The 13367-nt window shown below is 47.2% G+C and overlaps 1 protein-coding gene across 2 annotated transcripts in view; it reads right to left on the bottom strand.

The window, feature by feature from the left end:
• The window catches only part of LOC115086739 (calpain-13-like), a 229993-nt gene that overhangs the window by 47345 nt on the left and 169281 nt on the right, over positions 1-13367 (bottom strand). For both annotated transcript variants that reach the window (XM_029593017.1, XM_029593018.1), the window contains exons 13-15: positions 11639-11850; positions 10071-10110; positions 2314-2376 (exon numbers count right to left, since the gene is read on the bottom strand). In XM_029593017.1, coding sequence (XP_029448877.1) covers positions 2314-2376; positions 10071-10110; positions 11639-11850 — 315 coding nt within the window. The remainder of the gene's footprint in view (positions 1-2313; positions 2377-10070; positions 10111-11638; positions 11851-13367) is intronic.

The following is a 13367-nucleotide window of genomic DNA, read 5'->3' on the forward strand; positions in this document are numbered from 1 at the left end:
TCAACCCTGGATCGCAACCCAAAGGCCGCAGACCCGGGTCCTGAGGAGCGAGAAGCAAAGGTGGACCCCCTAAACCCTCCTGCTGCACCAGATAAGCTTGGTGCAGCAGGAGAATAAAATCAGGCGAAAATGGACGGGAACCCGGGGGCAAAATGGGGACCGGGTCTCCCCCAGGCCTTTGGGGTAAAGGACCTGACTGATCTGCACCCCCCCCCCCCGGATACCCCCAGTGCATCGAGGGGTCCGAGATGCACCGGAGACAGCCGCGGTGGGAGATCCCCTTCCCACTCCAAAAATGGCGGTGTGCGCGAATCTGGCGCCAAAATGGCCTCTGCTCCCGCCTCACGGAAGTCGGCAGCTCTGGGGACCTCGGGGGCTGCAAAAATGGCCCAAGCACGACAGCCGTGCGCTTACATAGGCGTCAGCGTTTTGAGACCCCCGGAAGGTGGGAGGGTCCTTTCCCTCCCGAAATGCAGCCTGAGCACAGTCCTGACCGGCTGAGCCACGCTGGAACGGCTCCACGAGCGCGACATGCCGAGCCACGAACCATGCTGACTGAAGGAAAAAAATCCCCAGCTGATAAATCTAAAAATAAACCCTAAAACAAAATAAAATTGTCATGACCCGTGGGGGGGGGGAATCGACTCAGAGCCTTACCCTTCAGCCAACTTCCTTCTGAGAAAACAAAACTTTTTTTTTTTTTTCAACTTTAAACAATTGAAAAAAGGAAAGAAACAGTGAGATTCCCTCCTAAGCTGAAAGGAGCTGCCAGCGCAAATTAGCTTGTTTTTAACAAGGAGGGAATCCCCTGCAAGAAAAAAGAAGGGCTGTAAGCCGCACGGCCGGCCTCGTGAGGGGAGGGATCTGGACCACCAGATGTACACCCCACGGTACCAAATTGGACCTTAAATGGTCCACTTCAACCGAACAACACAGGTTCCAAAAGGAACCCAGTCCCTGAGAGGAAGGCTCATGCAAAATGAGAAAAAAAATCTAAAGCAAAGGTAAAGAAAAAAGGACTGCAGGTTTATGCACCCGCATCTGTGGAGACAGAGAAATACTGAGCTCCTGCAGGTGGCACTAGGGTTTTCAAGCAGTGTCAGCGAGGCTTTTCTCAGTCTCCATCTGCTGGCAGGGATGAATAAACCCAGGCGTTCTGGACTGATCGGGTACGTACAGGGAACTTCAGGTTATCCAAAATGAATATGCTTAAGATATATTTGCACATGCTGGGTTGCCAATGAAACCTAGAATACAATGGTAGATAAAAATGGGAGGGCCCATCTGGTCTGATCGCTTTCCCTGCAGAGTCTACTTAACCTGTGACTTCACCTTCTTGCAGCTAAGGATCCTTTATGTCTATCCCATGCTTTCTTGAATTCTGATACTGTAGTTGTTTCTAGCACATATCTCCCCTAGGAGGCTGCTCAATGTATCTATAACCCTTTCGGTGAAATAAATATTGCCTCATGTTGCTACTTAATCTACCCCTTGAAGCTTCATATTCTCTTCCAGAATTTTCTTCTACTAAAAAACACTTGCTTCGTGTGCAGTTATGTCTCTGAGGTATTTTGAATGTCTCTCCCTCTTTCCCTCTAGGGTTTTATGCATACTTTTAGATCCTTGTGTCTTATTTCATAAGACCAATGGGCTAGGCTCTGCATCATTTTAGGAACCCTTCTCTGATCTGCTTCCATTCAGTATCTGTACCATTTTGGAGGTATGGCCTCCAGTATTGGGCACAGTCTCCAAAATGAGATCTCACCAGTGAATTGAAAATTGTCATTTTCACTGCCTTTCAACAACTGGTCACGCTTCTCCCAGTGCTTCCTAGCGTTCCTCTGGTTCTTGTCACTGTCTTGTCTTGAGTAGAGGAGTAGCCTAGTGGCTACAGCAGTAAAATTGGGTCTATATATGTTATTTTATTTGCTTGTGGATTTTCAGTATAATATCCTGCCTCTAAATTAATTGAATATGGGTCTCTGACATAATTATTAATATGGAAGTTAATAATGTATGTATCATATCTTTGCCCATTTTTGTGGATTTTAACAATGCTGTCTTTGTAGGATTTGATTGTTTGTAATTGGTTTTGTAATGAAGTTTGAGTGATTGGTCACCATTCTTTGTTAACTCTGCACGACTGTGGTGACTATGTTACCTCTCCTGTGCTGGAGTAGAACATTTACAATGGCATTAACACTGGGATGTGTTTTTAACTTTCTCGGTGCTGCAGAGATACCAGAAATCTTTCCAACAACATTTCAGCTTTTCAGGTCGCATCCCTCATTTATGTGCGTGTACTTGACTCACCTGGTTAGCATATCGTGCAAAGATATCTTCATACGAGTCATCTTGATACGTTTTGGGGACAGTCTAAAGTAAAAAGAACAAATTGATAAAATTAAGCTAGAGTGACCACACCTCAGACCTCTTATTTGTCAAATGTGAGAATGATCTAAAAAGTGTAGAGAGAAAGGTCGTCAAAGGAATGGATACCACATTCCCTCCCAAAAGTACTCTGGAACCAGTGAATCGTGGGCTCTGATTGGTCTACTTGCAATCTTTATCCTCTCAATATAAGAAAGTCATTCTATAAGCTTAAACTTCATTGAATTTTTATGAGTACACTTAGCAGTACATGTGTCACAGATGTACATCTCTCTCTTTCTCTCTCTCTCTATATATATGTAACCCCACTTTTGCCACTGGGAATACTCAACCAGGGTGGGGGAATATATTCTGGGGTTCATGGGTTGGGGGCAGGCTACCTACAAGGCCAAACTGGGTCAAGGCTACCCCCCAAAAAACACGTCAACACCAGCGTTGTGCTCCAAAACAAATAACTAGTTCAGCGAGATAAAGAAAATTTCAAGGTCTGGCACAGTACAGAAGGTAAGATAAAACAGTGCAGATCTCAAATTCACCGTGCACACTCTCTCAAAGAAGATTTCCCAAAACCGATTTTCTCTTCTTCACCATCCCTGACCTTTTGCGATCCCAGGGGTCACCCAAAGTCTCTCTTCAAAATTTCCAGTTATTCACTCCAGGCCCCACTATCCCACCAGGAAGTTAAAGATATGACTGGAGGACGGCAAGGGGAGGGGACAAGAGGAGGGGGAGAGTCAGCTGCCTGGGGCGGGGGAGGCTGTTGGAAGGCCTGGAGCTGGGGGCCAGGATTTAAAAAATGTTATCACTGGGGCCGCCTCTAGGGGTGGTGGGGATGGGTGGGATTGAGGGGGTCTCACAAGATCCCTGGGTGTTAGCCTCAACTGGGGGGATACTTTGTGCCGATCAGACCCTTTAAGGCATGGCCCCGCGGGCAGTCGGACGTGCGTTAGCTTCCTCTGGGAGCACTGGGAAGCTAACGACCGAGTCGTAGCTCAACTTTCTTGAAAATAAAACGGCTTGCGATCTTTCAGGCAAGCCACGTTATTTTATTAGCATGAAATTGCTTAGCAATGAGCTTGTGTAACTTGTACAGTGCAGGCATTTACCACACAGTAAACGCCTAACGTGACTTGGCAAACCCTAAGTGGTGAATTTTAAAAGCCTGACGCACGCATTAACTAGGGGACGCAAGAAGAAGTCGTTCTCCCGCGTGCCGAGCGGATTGTAAAAGCTGCCGAGATATGGGCGTATCTCCTACAGCGCGCACATCTCTAAACTTTTAAAAAAAGGGGCATGGCACGGGCATTTCGGGACATGAACCTAAGATGTGCGCGAAAATACTGACGCGACCCGGCCCGGGCCACAGCCCCCAGCCACGTAACTTTACTTCTGCTATGGGTGCCGTAGAAGTTAAAACTGAAAGAAAACTGCGCGGATCCCCAGAGTTTTGAAGTTCAGGGCTAACTGGCTATCAAACTGTGTGGGAGGGGGGGTTTGGAGGACTTCTCTTAACTGGGCGAACTGGGGACAAACTGGTAAAACTGGGACTGGCGTAGGCATGCGCCCCTCTTAAAATCCCTTGATTTAATCAGTAGAAGTGGGATTTGCATACACGTGCATACGCCCGCTCAAAATCTGGCGGCCAGGCCGCTTTATAATATGCACGCATACGCGAGCGTGCATATGTTATAAACTTAAGAAAAATGTTATTTCCTTAAGAAAATGAAGCCCTCCTCCCACCCCTCAGACACCATTCCCACAAAATCTCTACTAACCATCCCCAACATAATCTCCCATCCCCTAGCAAATATCATCAATTGCTCTCTCACTCAAGGATTCGTTCCTGATGCTCTGAAGCAAGCCACCCTCAAACCCATTCTGAAGAAATCCAACCTCGACCCCTCAAACCCAGCTAATTTCAGGCCAATCTCCAACCTCCCTTTTGTAGCTAAACTCATGGAAAGAGTGGTGAACCTCCAACTCACGGATCACCTTGAAAAAAACAACCTCCTATTCCCGTCCCAATTCGGCTTTTGTAAATTTTTCAATACCGAAAGCCTACTTATCTCACTCACTGACACCCTCCTCAAAGGATTAGACAAGGGTCAATCTTTCATCCTGGCTCTACTTGACATCTCATCAGCATTTGACTCCATCAACCATTACATCTTACTAGATAGACTCTCAGGAATCAGCATCACGGGAACAGCCCTGAGCTGGTTTGAATCCTACCTCCTCAACCGCATCTACAATGTCAGAATCGGCAACAATGAATCCAATCCCATTAACCTTACTCGAGGAGTCCCTCAAGGCTCCTTCCTCTCATCCACACTATTCAATATTTTTATTTATTTATTTATTTATTTAAAATTTTTATATACCGACATTCATCCAGGATATCATATCGGTTCACATTGTAACATAAACTGGCGCCAGGCATGGCGCTTTACATTGAACGATTAAACCATGCGAACAAGGTATTAAAAGGGGGTGGGAGATAACATGGGAAAGTTTGCATTAAATTATATTATAGCAACGTTTGCAATTATATACATATGTACAATGGAAAATAAAGACTAAGATGTGCAGGCAGGCTAGTGAGGGAGAAAGGGGAGGAGGAGAGAGGAGAGCTGAGATGGAGGGAGGAGCAGGGGAAAGAAGTAGGAGGGGGAAAGAGGGGAGGGGAGAGAGGGAGAGAGGGACAGTGAAGGGGAAAGTAGAGGGGAGAGTGGAAGGTGGATATAATGGATAGGAAGAGTGAAAAATTAGGTGTATGCTTTAGCAAAGAGCCAGGTCTTAAGCTTCCGCTTGAAAGATTTGAGGCATTCCTCTTGCCGTAAGTCAACTGGCATCTCCTCCCCCTTTGCAAACTCCTTGCGGACCTAGGCCTTACTCATATCTATGCAGACAATGTCCAAATAGTCATCCCTGTTACAGAATCTCTTCCCAAATCCCTCAAGATCTGGGATAACTGCCTCTCCTCAATTAACCACCTCCTCACTAATCTCAACCTAGCCCTCAACACATCCAAAACAGAACTCCTCTTCATCACACCAGACCACCACAACTGTCCCCAACCCGATTCACCTGTAACTAAAGTCCAACATGTAAGAGACTTAGGAGTCACTTTAGACAATCATCTAAACCTAAAAAAATTCATTAATTCCACCACAAAAGAATGTTTCCACAAACTCCACACTCTAAAAAAATTAAGACCACTTCTCCATCCCTATGACTTCCACACGGTCCTCCAGGCCTTACTTTTCACCAAAATTGACTACTGCAACACCCTCCTCCTAGGCCTCCCCGCTACAACGATCAAGCCGCTCCAAATGCTCCAAAACGCAGCGGCCAGAATCCTCTTTAATTCCTGCAGAAGAGACCACATAACCCCCATACTCAGGGATCTCCACTGGCTCCCAATACACTTTAGAATCCTTCACAAGACCCTTACGATTATCCACAAAACCCTGCATACCCATCAACCGGTCCATCCGCACCAGAGGGAGTGAAACCTTGTCGACAGCGGTATCGAAGCGGGCTCCTAAAAACTCCAACACCTGGGAGGGAATCAACTGGCTCTTGGCACAATTGACCACCCAGCCCAGGGACCATAGTTGGCGCAATACTGAACAAACCGTATAAGCCAATTGTCCAGATAAGGATGAACCAAGATGCCTTCCCGTCGAAGGCTCACTGCCACTACCACCATTACCTTGGTGAATAAGCGGGGAGCCGTTGCTAGCCCGAAAGGTAGGGCGCAAAACTGATAAAGATGTCCCATGTTCATGAACCTCAGAAACCTCTGATGGAATGGTTGGATTCCTATGTGAAGGTAGGCCTCCGTCAAATCCAAAGAAGCCAAAAATTTCCCGTTGTGGACAGCCGCAATGACCGATCTCAACGTCTCCATGCGAAACCGTGGTACCCTCAACGCCTTGTTGACCTGCTTGAGGTCCAGTATTGGTCGGAAGGAGCACTCCTTCTTGGGAACTACGAAATAGATGGAGTAGCGACTGGTCCGGCATTCGGCTCTGGAAACCGACACTATGGCCCCGAGAGCCTTCAACTGGGACAACGTTTGGAGGGTGACTTGCTGCTTCTGTGGGGGTCCGCAAGGTGATTGTAGGAAGAGATCCCGCAGGGGTCGAGCAAAATCCAAAGCGTAACCATGATTTATAATATCTAGGACCCACTAGTCTGAGGTAATCTTGACCCATTCCTCTCGAAAACGCGAAAGTCGACCCCCGATCCATGGAATTGAGGAATAGGCCAGCGCCCCTTCATTGGGGAAATTTATTGTTGTGGGCAAAGGTATGGGTGGCTGCGGTACGCTGAGGCCGTCTGCCACAAAACAAATTTATCCAAGATTGTGCTCAGGTAGTCAATTGTCGAGGATTATAGGACGAGGAACCCCTACCTGTCCTGAAACGGCAATGCCCCCTAAAACAGCCCCTGTAGGCACCGGGTGAGCGGCCCGACCTGGGCTTGTCCTCCAGAAGCTTATAAACCTTGAAATCACACAGCTTATAAAGGCCTTGGGAGACAACATCTCCAAATAATAATTTCCCCCTAAAAGGGAAAGAACCCAGCTGAGACTTGGAGGAGGCATCCACCGACCAATTACGTAGCCATAGAAGTCGCCTGGCAGATACCGCTGAAGACATAGTGCGTGCCGAAGTATGGAGAAGATCATACAAGGTATCAGCTGTATAGGCTACCGCCGATTCCATTCGGTTCGCCTGCTCGGCCTCCCCCGGGGGGACGTCTTGGGCCATGAGCATCTGTTGAACCCAACGAAGGGTAGCCCTTTGCATAAGGCTACTACATACTGCGGCTCGTACCCCCAAGGCAGACACTTCAAAAATCCGTTTAAGTAACACTTCCAGTTTTCTATCCTGGAGGTCCTTGAGTGTTGTGCCTCCCGTCCCCTGATAGTAGTATGCTTTGCTATGGCTAGGACCGCTGAATCCACCTTGGGAACCTTAGGAGTTCGAGTGAATCATTGGGAAGCGGGTAAAGCTTCTCCATGGCCCTGCTAACCCTCAATGAGGCCTCAGGGGTTTCCCATTCGCGGGACACGAGCTGAAAAAGTTTTGGATGGAACGGAAAGTTTTGGGGTGGAGCCCGAAGATCCGCCAAAACTGCATCCCCTGGGGAGTTATCAGACACCTCTTGCGGGATAGGGATCTCCAGTTCTAGGAGAGATTAAGGGGTCCAGTTCCTCTCTGCGGAACAAGTGGAGTACCTGTGGATCATCCCCCTCCACCGGGGTGGCATTATCTATTCCATCACCCCCCACCCTGGGTGGAGGGATCCAGAAATTCCGGATCTGTGGGCATAAGAGGGTCTGACCCCCCCAGATTCTGCCGTGTAGTGCCAGGTTCAGGTCTCCCCTGATCCTTGGAAGCTCTGAAAATCTTAGCCGGTACAGGAGACTGGAATTCCCCATCAGCCTCAGCTTCCATTTATGCCTTGTGCAATAGTAGGACAAACTGAGAAGAAAAGGGGTGCTGCCTCTTTAAGGGCTCCCCCAATGACATAGGCAGAGGCGGAGCTGATGCCTCCTGCAAGCCGCGCGGTCGCTGGGGACTGAGAGCCGGCGGGAACAGAGGGGAAGGGTCCTCCTCCTCCCCCGATGAAACTGCATCCCTGTCAGCTGCAGGCAAGATGGCCGCCACTCCTGCACTGATCGGGAGCGAAGCCGGCCCTTGCCTGACAGCTGACTGTCTCCCACACGGACCCGGTAAGGCCCCCCCCCGCGGAGCTGAATTTGACCGGCGCGAAGGCCCCTCGCCCCCAGGGAGACACCGGGAGCAGAGGCCTTCACAGGAGAGCCGGACCCCCGGCTCTCCACACGCTGAACACGAGCTGCCACGCGGCATGAAGGAGAGAAGTGCAGCAGCCGGCTGAAATTTCCACCCCCTCCGGAGGCCCGGGAGTGTTTGAGCAGGCAACGGCTGACAAAGGAGCAAATAGAGGTAAAAATAAAATGGTTTAAATAATATTAGTTTAAATAATATTAGTTTCCCTTTTCCTCTTTTATTTATTTATTTATTTATTTTTATGTCGGCCTCGGTGGACAGCCAGGCCAGAATTAGAAGGCTCAATAAGTTTTAGATCTGACCAAGGAGGGGAAGAGTGACCGGCCCACCGGTAAGTTTTCCCCCTCTGCGCACCGGGTCAGTAATACAATTGTTCCGGGAAATTAGTTGCAGGGCAATGCTCTGCCTTGCCTGCCAGAAATTAGCTGCTGTTTCCCTGCCAACTAAAAAATGCCCTTCTTTTTATTGTTGGGTTTTTTTTTTTACAATAAGGTTTGATTTAGTCAAAGGTTGTTTGAGAAAGTGAATCAAACCTGACGGGAGCAAATCCCGGGAAATTTAGTCAGAACCAGGACCGCAGGTTATGCCTCTCAATCTGCTGGAGTCAGAGAAATCCTGAGGGATCGCAGGTGGCACACCAGGTTATATGGTGGGGGCTTTTCAGCTTTTCTCTGACTCCATCTGCTGGAAGGGAGGCATAACCCAGCAGTCTGGACTGATCCAGGTACGTACAGGGAATACACTTTAGAATCCTTCACAAGACCCTTACGATTATCCACAAAACCCTGCATACGCAAAACATCCAATGGCTGGATAACGCCCTACACTATCACACTTCGAACAGACCCATGAGAACTGCTTATAAAGGAACCCTCTACATCCCTCCCCCCAAACTCACCCTTCACATAGCCACGAAAGAACGGGCCCTGTCCATCGCTGGACCAACCATATGGAATTCTATGCCCTCACACCTGCGTCAAGAACATTGTACCCAAACCTTAAAAAAAAACCTAAAAACTTGGCTTTTCACACAAGCCTTTACTTAACCCCGCCACCTCCAATTCACAGTACCTCCCACAGCCTCGTATTCCTCACCCTCCCCTCTTTCTACCCCTTAACTATCTAACCTCGTTTTGACTTCATTCAAGTAATTGCCCTACGAACTTTATTTTGTACATATTGTAAATTTGTCATATATTATCATATATCGTTAAACAATTGTTATTAATAAATAAATAAACCGATCGCATGCCTTGGTGAGGGCCAATGTATGCATGCAAATGTGCGCACTCACGCCAGGTTCAAAGTTGCAATTGCGAGCCCTAGGAGGGACAGAGAAATATCTACAGGACCCAAAAGGCAGAATACAAATCCCGTGCGTTGCTCTTGCTGTAATCCACTTAGAATAATTAGCTTTGCTATAGGAGGAACATAAGAACTTAAAAATAAATACATCTCCAGGAGCTGTCAGTGGTGGTTATTTCTGTGTAATTCTGTTGGAGCCTATTTCTGTTTTGCCGAAACCACTTACTGGAGTAAAACCTTGGTGACTGGAACGAGAAACCCAGGCAGTCCTAAAGACATCCGGCTGAGCCCGATGCCAATGAAAATTGGCTGTGTTAGTCAGATAACTTAGGGTTACCTAGGAAAACGCCTCATTTTTATCTGCCTAAATTTCAGATGGATAAAGAGTTGTCCGGCTAAAACCTAGCCAGATAAGTGGCCCCCAGTGTTACAAACCTTTCCGTTCAGCGGATAACTTGTGAATTGTGCAACTAAAAGGCTTTGAGTATGGACCTCGTGATTTGCAAACTACCATGGTAACGATTTACCATAACTACCAGTGCCACGTACCTTCGGCATGTTCATACTTGTTAGTTTGCGACTTCCATCGCTGCAAAGCAAAAAATGAAATTACTGTTAAATTGGGTCCCAGTGCAGGGGTGAGGGCTGCTTTATTGCCAGGTTGACAGATAGGGGGTCATATAATGTCCAAAGGAGTCACAGCACAAGTCACATGAGCCTCAGTCCTCAGAAACAGGTAAAGCGGCCTGAAGTGAAGCAGGAGAGTGCTGTGTACAGGAAGGGAGTGTGAAGCCAGAATACTCGGCTCTGCGCACATTGGGGGCCCATGCAAAAAAATCTTCGCGAAAAGCGGGCGCTGACTTTTCAGCGCCCGCTTTCTTAATGCACGCATGGCGCCCGCAAGGGGGCCTCCATGCAATATTTAAATTAGGGGGTCACGACTGCCGGTTATGAAGACCGACGCCGGTAAACTCGGTGTCGTTTTTCATAACCTGCCTGTCTGCCAGTAATGAAAACGGCCGCCGAGTTTATTGGCAGCCATTTTCATTACTGGCAGACGCCCGGTTATGAAAACCGGCGCAGAGTTTACCCACGTCGGTCTTCATAACTCAGCGGTCTGTCACGTTATTTATTTATTTATTTTTGCTTTAAAAAAAGAAGTACGGAAAAGCTGCTTTTTCTGCTTTTCTGTACCTCTTTTCAGTGTGCTTAGTTATTAGCGCCTGCTCCAGGCAGGCGCTAATACCTGAGCGATAAATGTGTATCTGAGACACACATTCATCTGTTTGCATTCGGAGTGATTGAGTAATAGCCTCATTCACATACATTTGCATGTGATGAGCGCTAACTCATTCACTCCGCGTCCGACGCGCGTTAAATAGGCGCTAATGCCCCTATTGCATTAGGGGGTGGATTAGGGCCTATTTAACCCGTGTCCGACAGCGGGTTAAACAGTGTGCTCGGCTGAGCGCACTGTATTGCATCGGCCCCATTTATCGCTCAGCTATTAACGCCTGTCTGGAGCAGGCGTTAATAGCTGAGCTCAGGTAAAAGAAGTACAGAAAAGCAGAAAAAAATTGCTTTTCTGTACTTTTTTAAAAGTTAGAAAAAAAAAGAAAAAAAAACTTCTGCCGGCCGCTTTGAAGACCGACGCCAATAAGCTCGGCGTCGGTTTTCATAACCGGCTGACTGCAGTTATGAAAACCAACGTTGAGTTTATCGGTGTCGGTGTTCATAACCGGCAGACCACCGGTAACCGCGGGGGTCGCGTTAGCAAGGAGGCGCTAAGGACACGCAAGTGACCCTAGCACCTCCTTGCTAGCGCCACTCCCTAATTTACGGGCACCATGCGTGCATTAAGAAAGCGGGCGCTGAGAAGTCAGTGCCCGCTTTCCGCGAATAATACTGCATCGGCCCCTCAATACGACGCCCCTCCAGAAGGGACTACTTTCATGAACTCAATACAATGCCTCTACACACACACACACACACACTCATAAGATGCCCCTGCACACACACGCACACGCTGAACAAGGACAAATTCCTCTGGTCTGTAATGTAGAATATTTAATGCAGGTTCCCCCACGGTGCTCCACAAGTAAGGCAGCGCTATTTACCCAGGAAGCTCTGCGCCCTTCTGGAAGACGCGGAGCTTGAGGTCCGACTCCTGGTCGTGGTGTTTTCTGTAGGGAACGATGATGTAATTTCCGGGGTCCAGGAAGAAGGTGCTGGTGATCTCACGGCTCTCCGATAAACCCTGTTTCAGTTCCGTCGTCGTCGTAGTTTGAGAAAAGAATGACTGTGGCAGGGTGCCTTTCAGACTCTGGAACTGAACAGAGAGCAAAATGAGTGGCATTCAGCGGAAAATAATGCAGCACAAGCAAAGGCTCGTCAGCATCAGAGAGATTCTTTCATTTTATTTTGAATCTTTTCTTTGATCCAGCAGCTTTGCTAACAGTAAAGCCCGAATTATTATTTTTTTCCCCCCACAATTGCCATTCTTGACAGTGCTTGAAATGACTTAGAAAAAAATATCTTGAAAAGAAACACTGAACCATAAAAGCGACTCTGAAATCCAGCAGAACAAATCTGTCATGTTTTAGGATTTTTATCCTGCTTTTCAGAACTTATGCCATTTTTATTTTAATTAAAGCTATGATTTTTCACCCCAATGTCCCATGAGCAAGATACAGCCAAAATGCCTGTTATAGCTAAGTGTTCACCAAGGACTCAATTCACCTCAAATCTTTTAGGCTTTTGGAAGGTGAACTCTGGAGACAAACGTACACAGCGGCCACCATAGAAAGCAGATATTCAGGAGATATTTGGTAGAAGGGGTAACATGAAATATTTCACGTATTCATCATGACCTGTAAAAAGATATTCAGAGCATCCAGGAGGAGGAATCACCATAGATGTTCTATTAAGGGCCTCCCCAGTCTGTCCACAGACACGCTCACCACTGCAGTAAAACCACAGCTCCTCAGCTCCCATTTCTGCTTTAGGTAGCCATTTTGACACTTTAAAACTGGGGAGTAATCAGAAAGCAAGCTAACTGCAACAGACCCCCCCTTTTCCCCCCTTCTATCAGATACCACTCCAAGCAGAGTTTTAACAACATTTTCATATTTTTAAACACTGGTTGAAATTTTCCCAGACAGAATGACTTTTAACCTAAGATTTGTCATACTGGGTCAGACCAAAGGGGCCATTAAGCCCAGTATCCTGTTTCCAACAGTGGACAATCCAGGTCACAAGTACTTGGCAGGGTCTCAAAGATTGATAAGATTCCAAGTCCACCTTAAATATGGTTTAAGGACTTTTCTTCCAGGGACTTGCTAAACATTTTTTGAACCCAGCTACACTAACAGCTTTCACCACATCCTCCGGCAACAAATTCCAGAATTTAATTATGCGTTGAGTAAAAAGTATTCAATCTTAGTACATTTTGAAAGAGTAAACAACTGATTCGTGCTTACCATTTCCATTCCACTCATTATTTGATAGACCTCTATCATACTTCCCCTCAGCTGTCTCTTCTCTTCAGCCTTTCCTCATAGGGGAATCGTTCCATCCCCTTTATCATTTTGGTTGCCCTTCTCTGTACCTTTTCTAATTCTGCTATATCTTTTAAAGGACCAGGAAAATGTTCAAGCAAGGCCGAGCGGCCTATGTCTAAGTGGCCACATTTTGTTAAGGTTGCTGAAATGGTCGTCAGAGACCTCAAAGAGGAGTTGTGGGGGGTGGGGGGGTTGTTGAAAGTCCATGGAAGACTTTCATTTTGGGGTAAACCTTAGGCCAGACTCCGTAAGATCAGGATTTATAGAGATTGGAGAGAGTTTTTGA

Source organism: Rhinatrema bivittatum, chromosome 3 (genome assembly GCF_901001135.1).
Source record: "Rhinatrema bivittatum chromosome 3, aRhiBiv1.1, whole genome shotgun sequence".
Lineage (NCBI taxonomy): Eukaryota > Metazoa > Chordata > Amphibia > Gymnophiona > Rhinatrematidae > Rhinatrema > Rhinatrema bivittatum.